General features: G+C 42.2%; 1 protein-coding gene across 1 annotated transcript; it reads left to right on the top strand.

Moving 5' to 3' along the window:
- Positions 1–4,511: 4,511 nt before the first annotated feature.
- LOC101444701 (olfactory receptor 6V1-like) lies at positions 4,512–5,666 on the top strand. Its single transcript, XM_004474151.2, has one exon. It carries the CDS (start codon positions 4,512–4,514, stop codon positions 5,457–5,459), a length of 948 nt encoding a protein of 315 aa, XP_004474208.1. The 3' UTR covers positions 5,460–5,666.
- The last annotated feature ends 4,745 nt before the right edge of the window (positions 5,667–10,411 follow it).

The raw sequence follows: 10,411 nt of genomic DNA, 5'->3' as shown, positions 1-10,411 counted from the left end.
AGGGAGGGGGGGCTTGTCCTGAGTTGTGGGCTCCAGAATGAGCCCACAGAAGTTTTCAAGCAGCATGAAATAGAAGCTGTCATGAGTGAAAAAGAAAGTGCTAATCATTGAGTCTGAGATGGGAGGAAAAATATTGACGAGGAAAAGACAAACCTGAAGGTGAAAACTCCAGGAGACTAGAAAGAGATGGGAAAAGGAATGCAAGATGGGTTGGGAGTGGGGTTAAGGTGAGGGTATAATAATGGGGACTGTGCTGGAGAACAGCTTTCACAGGATACCATCTAGCTTGGGGGAGAAGTAAACCTGCTGCACTACCTGGATTCTTCCTAACTGGAGGGCTATCTCTGAATAAACTCTTTAATCTCCTATTCCAGGACTTCAAATACTTTGAACCACAGAACCTCAGGGATGGGTGCCACAAAAACCTGTCAGGTAAGACAGCACTGACTGGATGGCATGGATGGTAAATAACACATATAATAGGCCCTTGAGTGAAATTTCTCATCTGTACTTCGTACTCAGGGATTTATAACACAGCAGTAAGGGGCTGGGTAGTTGCAATCACAGGAGGGAAGTGAGAAATGGAGAAGCAGCAACCTCTTGGGTGCCCACCCTCCATTACTCCCAGTGAAGGATGAAGGACTGAGTGCTGGGCCTGTTTAGGAAACTTTTAACTATCCTTGCAATAGCTGTATAGACCCAAGTTAGATCCCTTCTGCCAGGAAAGGGACACTGGCCCCATCTCCTACCCATCACTGATAGTTGACAGCTGATCAATGGAATGTAATCTTTTTTTTAATTGTTGTTTTAATCCAATTTTATGTTTATACATATTTAAGTGATGTGATAATAAAAATGATTCACGTTAACATGTTGGGGGAAAAGGATCCATCCACGAAAATCTTTTAAAAGGAGTTAGTACATTATTCACATTTGAGAAATGATGTCCCTGACAAAAAGCAATTCCAATACAGTGTAATAAAGGAACCAATTTGACCAGACAGGTATGAAGCTCACTGGGAATATACAGCAAAAGGCCCAAAACCTAGTCTGGTCTCAGAGAATGCTTTCATGAGAAAGGAATGTTTAAACCCCGTGAGCCAGGGAAGGAAAGGTCGGGCTGTGGCTGGTTGCTCAGAGCCAAAAGAGACAGTCTGAAGGCCCAAGAGCTCCAAAGGGCCAAGATCTGGGAGGAATTGATTGATGAGCTGAGGCTGGTAAGCTCCTAAAGAGTGCGGAGTCTCTCCTGAGGACAGTGTGGTGCAGAGTATGTGACAGTATTAGACTTGCACATTTGTCTTCAAGAGAATGCACTGAAGGAACAAGGCTGGAGGCAGGGAAACCACTGAAGAGGTCCCCTAGGCAACCCTGGCTCTCCCTCTCTGCCTCCAGACCTTTTGCTTGTGCTCTTCTATATGCTTTTAGTTCAAGTCCACCTCCTCTGGGAGGATTTTTGAGGCTCCAGGCTGGCTCAGAGGCCTTGCCCTGAATTTGTGCTATTTTCTATCCCAGCAGTGATCAGTTTTTGCAGTCATCAGTGACCAGGTCTCCTCCACCACCCCTATCACAAACTAGACGCTGGAGGTAGGAAATGTTTCTCTTTACTCTGTGGGGCCCAGCACTGAGCCAGGTTTGGTTGGAGTGGAGGCCTCCGTTCTCACCTAGATCACTGTCCCACATGGTGGTGGCGTCCTGTGGCTAGGATGGACCTTGGGCAAATGTGTCTACCCAGCAGCAGGAAAAAGTTGGGTCCCACCCCCATCCTGGGTGGCTCAGCTGTGGCCGACTGCTGGTGGCGCGGGCTGGAGTGCAATCTTTAACACATTTCTTCTTTTCCTATTAAATGCTTTCTCTATTTGAAGTTAGAAATAACAGGTTTTGAAACCTAGCACATGTAGCAGGGATTAATACGGTGTTGTGTTTGACTGAAAATTTACAGGTTCCACATATTTGAAGTTACTGTAAATAGATATTGGAGTCTGAAAACTATGGATTCAAATGCTGCTTTATTGTTTACTGATTATATGACTCCACATTGAGATCCTTAAACATCCTTAATCTCAGTTTTGATAAACTGTAACGTGGAAATGATACTTATTTTGTAGTGTTGTTATGGCACAAGAATCAGTTTGTGGTGGATATTCAATAAATGGGACCCACCCTTTCAGAGCCACAATTCTTTGATCAAAGGTGTTTTGGAAATGGAATGTTTTTTCCCAATTTTGTGCTAAACTTCCTTGTCAGTCACACCTGACTTGAACTAATGTGAAGCTGTGTTTAGCCTTTATTTATTCTATTTAGTGTGAATATTCATGCATTTTGCTGCAGAAATAGTAGTAGGTTTAATTACAAGGTGCTATCCATACCCTTCAAGGACTGGATTCTGAAACACACTTGGTCCTATCTTATCTTTCTGATAAGAAATTTGGAGGGAAATATTTCCCTGTTCAGTTCTGTGAAAAGTCTACCATATACACACACAAATAAGCATTAGAGAAAATGTGTTTCCATTTGGCAAATTTTTTTTCTCAGGCCAGGAATGAAAAACCAGTAGATCCATTCATTTATTTGTTTAAGCAAAATTTACTGAGTACTTACTCTGTGTAGGGCATGTTACTAAGTATTTGGAGTGCTATACAGATACAAAGAAGGCTGCTAAGAAACTAAGAATCTAATATTTTGGATAAGACTAGCATACAAACAATTATAATACAAGGCAGAATATGCTACCTTCTCCAGCTGGAAATTCCAGGCAGGTTGAATTCACCTCTGGATGGGGACTGAAGTTTCATAAATGAGAGTGCATTTAAGATGCACCTTGAAAGACAGGTAGGAATTGGAAGGCCATGATGGAAGGACAGGACATCCAAGCTTAAGGAATAAGAAGAAAAGAGGGATGAAAGCAGTATAGAATTTTCAGTATTTGAAGAATAGTAAGTGTCCAGTTTGGTGGTAGCACAATGTATGTGGAAAGGAAGAGGTGAGGGCAAGGCTGAAGGGGTAAATTGGATAGAACTTTGGAAGGCTGGGAGTTTGTGCTTAATTCAACAGACAAGGGAAGGAATAAAGGTTGTTTATTTTGTTTTAATTTTTCTGATCACTAAAATAGTACACTCTATGCTCAAAGGAAAATTTGGAAAGCAAACAAGATACACATAGGAGAATATTTAAATGCCTACAACCCACATCTAGAGATAGCCATTTCTGTTATTTTAAAATGCACCCTTTTAGTTCTTTACTGTGTGAATGTAGATGGCTAGCTAGTTCAATTAATTAACCTTGAGAGTAATATATACCTGAAATCACAGATTACTAAAAACAACATATTGACATTTTTAGAAAATTAAATGTAACTATTTCCAGATAGGGTGAAGATAAGGGATCCTCCAAATAAGAAAACCATTAAGAATGTTGTTGTAATGATTAAGTTATAAGGAAACAAATTTTTTGAATTGGATGATGTCTATGGATAAAAGGGGAGCCTGGATGGACAAATATATTCAAAGAAAGCAATTCAAGTGGATTAGAAGAGAGTGAAAGAAAAGTCAGAGATGCCTTCAAGGTCCCAAGCCTGGATGACTAGGAGAATGAGGGCACCATGGACATAATACTGGTTTTGAGAGGCAGGACAATGTATTTATTTTTCGACAAGTTGAGTATGTGGTGGTGTCAAGCAGGCAGTTAGAAATGTGACCTGGAACTCAGAAAAGCACAAAAATCCAGATTTTTTCATTGTCAAGATTGCTTTGTTTTAGAAGAATATGAGATTTCTAAAGGAGAAAATAGAGAGATAAAAGGATGAGAACAGAAATGTGGCAAATGCCCATATTTAGAAAATGTCAAACACAAGGAACTAGAGAAGGACATAGAAAAGGAATTATAGAAGAATTTAAGAGTTGCAGTGTCCTTGAAGGCAAGGGCAGAAGCAGTTTAAAAAATGGAATAGTCATAGCTTGAAATGTCATAGAGAAAACAAGGAGAATGAGGATTGAACATAAAAAGATTGAAAGAATGAATGTATCAGGTACCTAGCACAGTTTCAGGCACACAGAAAGAACTCAGTAAATAGCAACTTTTATTTTGATAAAAAAACTATTACATTTGGCTTTTAAGAGGTGTTTGGCAATTTATCCCTGGACCAGCAAAATGTCTTGCATAGTCAGCTTAATGAATATGGGTTGAATGGAAAAAAAAAATGAGTAAGGGAAAAACAAAAGAGAACAGGAGTGGTGTAACCTAAAGTAACCCTTTTTCAATCTAGGTGGTTAAACAGGAGTCATTTGTTTAGCTGGAGGAGCTGACTCCTGAACCTGTTCATCACACCAGTCTATTTCTTGCCCCATGGAAACTCCTGTCCTTTGGGAGTGTGTCTTCTGGACACTGAGATTAACCATGTACACAGGCTGATCTGCTTGGGAGCCAGGAAGCATAACCAAGAAAGAGGTTGAGGACAATTTCCCACAAAGATTTACTGGTTTCACAGGCAACACTGAGGGCTGTTATCATGTGCAATGAGTAACTACAGCGTCATCAGTGATTTTGTGCTCCTGGGATTTTCTCATCTCCATGAGTTCCAGATCCTCCTGTTTGCTTTCATCCTATTGATATACACAATGACAATGCTGGGGAACCTGGCCATTATTACCATTACATGTACTGACGTTCGCCTCCACTCCCCCATGTACTTCTTCCTCTGCAACTTCTCCCTCATGGAAATGATGGTCACCTCTACTGTCATTCCCAGGATGCTGGCAGATCTCCTTTCCACTCACAAGATAATGTCCCTGGCTGAGTGCCTCACCCAGTCTTTCTTTTACTTCTCCCTGGGCTCTACCACCTTCCTTATACTCACGGTCATGGCCTTTGATCGCTATGTGGCCATCTGCTACCCTTTACACTACCCAACCATCATGAATGGTCCAGTTTGTGTGAAGCTGGTAGTGGCTTGCTGGGTGACTGGGTTCCTCTCCATCATTTCTCCCACTCTCCAGAAGACACGGCTCTGGTTCTGTGGCCCCAATGTTATTGATCATTACTTCTGTGACTCTGCCCCACTCCTCAAGCTTTCCTGCTCAGACACCCACCACATTGAGCGCATGGACTTTTTCCTCTCCTTGCTCTTTGTGCTGACCACCATGCTGCTTATTATGATCTCCTACATCCTTATTGTGACTGCAGTGCTGCGCATCCCCTCCTCTTCTGGGCGCCAGAAGGCCTTCTCCACCTGCGTCTCCCACCTCACTGTGGTAGTTCTGGGTTACGGCAGTGCCATTTTCATCTATGTGAGACCAGGCAAGGGTCACTCCACACACCTCAACAAGATGGTGGCCTTGATGACTGCAGTGGTGACACCTTTTCTTAATCCTTTCATCTTCACCTTCCGGAATGAGAAGGTCAAAGAGGTCATTAAGGATTTTACCAAAAGAATTTTCTTTGGAGACCCAGCAGCCCGCAGATGAGAGGGGTGGAGAGCACAGATCAAACCACTGGAGTAAGGACCCTACAGGTGGGCACCCAGGTGCCCAGGTTGGAGGTACTCCACCTCCTTTAATCTTGCCTCCTCCCTCATCCCCATGCAAGTTTCTGCTTCTGTGCTATAGAAAGAGCTAATGATCAATCACATGTCATTTGAATATCTTAAAGGCAAGCATCTGTGAGCCTGTAAGAGTTAAGGAGTGGATGATTCTGAAGGAGTTTTGTAGTAAAAATAGTGGTATAATATCTATTAAGTGGGATAATACAAGTAAAGCTTATGTAGGATCAGTAAACATACATATTAGTATAAAAATGTGCTGTTAAATCTCTCCTCCTCAGTCCAGTCTGACTCTGTGGCTTTGCTCACATTTCTTTGTGTTTCTTTGTGTGTAACTTTTATTTTGGATGTGTTCCTTTCTCAGGAACTGGCTTCAGAGTTCAGAATTCTCAAAATGGGATATTCTTTATATAAGAGCAGTGAGAACAGGCACCACCAACAGAAAAGAAACTATGCATCTCTCTCTTTGCCTGCCCCCTGGGACTGCTCCTGGAGAGAAGCACCAATCACACCTAGGCTGCCCACTTCTCCCTACCAGTCCCTCATACCTTTGCCTTTAAATAGAAATGGCTCTCTGGGTATCACTCTCCTGGGCCTCTCATACAGAAAAGTCATAAGTGTCTCCTATCTGAATTTTATCCTTCCCATGCCCTCAAGAGGGAGGACAGAAACAGTTTCAAAAATGAGCTAGTCATAGCTCGACTTGCTGTCTTTCCCTTCCAATCAGTCACTGCTTCTGGCAAAGTAAATATGGTAGAAGCTGGATGAGAAGTATGCAAATGTTCTGAGTAAAAGAGTGGGAGGACAAATGAGAGAAGGCATTCCTTGGAGGTTTGTGAATACCTTAGAAAGTCATGGAAAGATGGTAGTAGTAGGAATAGGTCTGGTTTCTGTTTTCTTATACCAGACTGAGTTTGCAGTGGACTGAAGTTAACAAAGCAAGGCAAAGAATAAATGTGAACTTCCTCTTACTTCTGAAGCTAGCTCTATTCATAGGATAACTAGAGGAGAGGCACCAGTTACATTTCACAACGTGGGATGACCATAGTGTGGGGCCCCCCACAGGGCCAACACTGTGAGGGAATGGTGGGTAGCACCCCAGTATACTCAGCTTAGAGGCACCAATCTCTTGTAACCACTATGTAGCTTGATTCCTAATTAAGCTTAAAAAAAAAACCGAACTACCACAAGACATTTTCCCATTTGTGGGCCTCAACCAAAAGTAGGGAGCTACTGCTTCTGCTGTAAAAGCCAGCAGGGAAAACAGTTTTTCATCCTGACAACTTTCTCTCCTCTACCTCTCAAGGGACTAATTACTTACTCTCCTTGCAAACTTTGTGAAAAAGTGAAGAACTAAGTGGGAAGCAATTATCTCCTTCTGATACACAGACACTTGCCTGCAGCTTCTCCTTCTAAAATAATCATCACATAAATCCACTCAGATTTTCCTCCTGAGAGACTTCCTCCTGCTACTTGCTCATCTCTGCACTTTTCCCTCTCAAAAATAATCAACAGATTATAGCAGTTATTGCCTGGTTTTCATAATGTTCCTTTAGGTGTGGAATCTCTTACTGGTCAGTTTGGGCAGGTATAACTTGGACCGCCACAATAATTGCCAGATCATATACAGCATCACACAGACATGATACTCTTAACAAACTCATCTGGGGCCCCTTGCTATTCAAAGTGTCATTGGTGTGCTCTGAGAGCCTGTTAGAAATGCTGAATCTCAGGCCCTACCTAAGACATACTGAATCAGAATCTGCATTTTGACAGCTTCCCCACCCCCTACCCAGGTGTTTCATAGGCAAATTAATGCTTGAGAAGTATTGATCTAGACCATTTACTGGTGGACTTTTCAATCAGGAAATTATGTAAGAAGGCCCTTGTCCTAATCAAAACTGTGAAGGACACTTGAAGAGGGAATTTGAGGACACAATTGTTATTTTTGTTATTTTTGGAGCCATCATTCCTTGGTGACTTTTCTCCCAGGTCTTACTTGTGGAGACAGGAACCAGGATTTAGGCCCCTGAGGCTTTCATCCTGGACTGACTTTAAACTTCTTGAGTGACTTTGGCAAAATGGTCCAGCCTCTGACTTTTTAGAATTAGTGACGGTAGGACGTGTCCTGTATAGGCATGACCTGGAGATATTTTGGTTCCACAGATTTGCTTTGATGTGACGTGTGCCCTCAAAGTGCACATAAATGGCTACACTTAACTAAGAACATTTTAATAGGCTTTTTCAACTTGCTGGAAGTATCCTGGGATTCCAGTTATGAGTCACAGTGACTGTTATGAAAGTCTCCCAAGATTTAGGGTCATGCTGTAACTGTGGAATTGGGAGAGAGTTTGTAGATCCTCCAGGCCACATCCCTCTGAGTGAATGAATTCTCATCAGAATACTTTTTATCAGATGGGCATAGAGTCTCTGCTTAAACCAAGTCCAGGGATGGGTCTCTCATAGCTGTGTGAGGCATTTCCTTCCTTTGCTGCACAATTCTAAATTTAAAGATGATATCCTTATGTTGAGCGTCATTGTGACTCTAACTTTCACCAGTTGTCCAAATTCTGCCATTTTCACTTACACAGACAGACTATCAAATAATGGATATTTCTGTATAGTCTCCTACAAAATGTTCAGATCTACAAGGGAGATATTGCCATTGAACAGTTTTCAGATCTCTTTACAATCATACTGATTCCTCTAGTCCCTCTTATTTTGTGGGACTTGAGACTGAATGCAATACTAGTTTAGACAACTAATTGAGGTAGTGTGCAGTGGGACAACTGCACTTCTATTAGCATGAACTAAGGTGGCATTGCATGTTTTTGGTTACAGTGCTTGCTCCTAGTCTAATTTCATCTACAAACTTCATATTAAAGATAGCTAATGTTTTTTGAATGACTACTGTGGTTTAGGCACAGAAGATATGAACATATCTAAGGCATAATGCCTAACTTGAGTAGCTCAGAATTTAGTGTGGGGAGACAAAACTATGTGTTAGTTATCGTCTTAATTTGCCAGAGCTGCAAAAACAAACATCACACAATGGGTCAGCTTAAACAATGGAACTTTATTGGCTCACAGTTTTGAGGCCAGAAGTCTGAAATTAGGATCTTGACAAGGCTTGTTTTCTCCTGGCAGACTGTAGCATTATGGAGCTGGCTGCCAGCTATTGTTGGGGTTCCTTGGCTTGAGTTCTGCCTCCTATCACATGGCAATGTCCTCTCGTTTCTGGCTTCTGTGATGCTGGGTTCTCTCTTTTTTCTTCTTTTTCTTTATTTTCTTTTAAATGTTACATTAAAAAAATATGAGATCCCCATACACGCCCCCCCCCCCCCCGACCCACACCACCTCTCCCACATCAACAAACTCTTCCATCATTGTGGCACATCCACTGCACCTGGCAAATACATTCTGGAGCACCACTGCACCACATGGACAGTGGTCCACATTGTAGTCCACACTCTCCCCCAGTCTACCCATGGGCCATGACAGCACACACAGCGTCCAGCATCCATCCCTGCAGCACCACCTAGGACAACTCCAACTCCTGAAAATGCCCCCACACCATATTTCTTCTTCCCTCTCCTGACCATCAGCAGCCACTGTGGCCACCCTCTCCACATCACCACTACAATTTCTTCCCTTACTAATCACAATAGTTCCCCAGCAGAACACCTGTAAGTCCACTCTAATCCATACTCTATTCCTCCATCTTGTGGACCTGGGATGGCTATATCCAGTCCCCCTCTACCTCAAGAGGGTATTTAGATTTCACATGGATGATGGATGCAATTCTCCTGCTTGCAGCTGCAGGCACTCTTGGCTCCCTGGTGTGGTGGTTGACCCTCTTTACCTCCCTGTAATCTGGCCAGGTTAAGTCCAAGAAACCAGAGGGTAGGAGCTGCAAGTCTGCTGAGGTCCAGGGCCTGGCCGTCACATGGACAGTTCAGAGATTCAGGTCTCCTGAGTATACACCAACACAAACGCCAATCACGGGTATGGTAAAAGCAACAGAAGAGGCATGTGTAGAGAGAACCTCCATTAACCTAGATTAGGTTACTTGCTTTACTTGGTCCACACTTTAACTAAAAATAACATCATCAAGAGGACCTACTTACTATGGACACCCACAGGAATGTGAACTAAGAACAAATGTTTGTTGGGGTACATAATTCAACTTTCCATCGACACTATAATATGTGAAGCACTCTGGAAATAGAGGGGAGGAAGTTCTTAATTTTCTTTAGTTAGTAAGTTCAAAAATCTTCTCCATGAAAGTGGCATTTGAATTGAACTTTGAAGTATGAAAAGCAGTTTTGCAGGCTGAGAAAAGGAAAGGTAAATTCCATAGAGAGGCAACTGAATGTATAAATGACAGAAACATAAAACAGTATACTTTGTAGGCAACCAAAGCAAGGAGAGATGGAATTAATAGGTGCACTTTCTGGAGGGGGGTCATGGGCGTCTGCACTAATCAGGATTAAAGTCTCAAGAGACTTGTAAGTGTCCTCTGAAAGATTCCCCAATCACTGAAACAGCAGGACGTATCTGGTCACAACAAATTTCAAAGTAGGTATAGCTGGACATTGATGTGGAAATATTTGCATACCAGGAAATTTTATTATATTCAATAAATGCTATGTACCTCTAGTACTGAAATTTTATTGACTTCATTTTTGTAAATGACATAAGTATGCTTAGGAAGAGTTTAGGAATAGTTCAAGTGTAAGGGCAATACCATGAGATTTGCTTCTGTAGGAGCTGACACTTGTCTAACACTGGGGAGGAGAATGACAAAGATGCTAAGTTGAATGAGCAACAGGATTTAAGTGGAAACCCATAGGCAGAACACTACTGTCATGTTTTGGA

This window comes from Dasypus novemcinctus, chromosome 5, assembly GCF_030445035.2.
Source record: "Dasypus novemcinctus isolate mDasNov1 chromosome 5, mDasNov1.1.hap2, whole genome shotgun sequence".
Classification (NCBI taxonomy): Eukaryota; Metazoa; Chordata; class Mammalia; order Cingulata; family Dasypodidae; genus Dasypus; species Dasypus novemcinctus.
The sequence above is the reverse complement of the archived record's forward strand: the minus strand, read 5'-3'. Positions and strand labels throughout refer to the sequence as shown.

Bases quoted from the DNA above. Each gene is read 5' to 3' on its own strand.
- LOC101444701 (XM_004474151.2), top strand. From the start codon at position 4,512: ATGAGTAACTACAGCGTCATCAGTGATTTTGTGCTCCTGGGATTTTCT.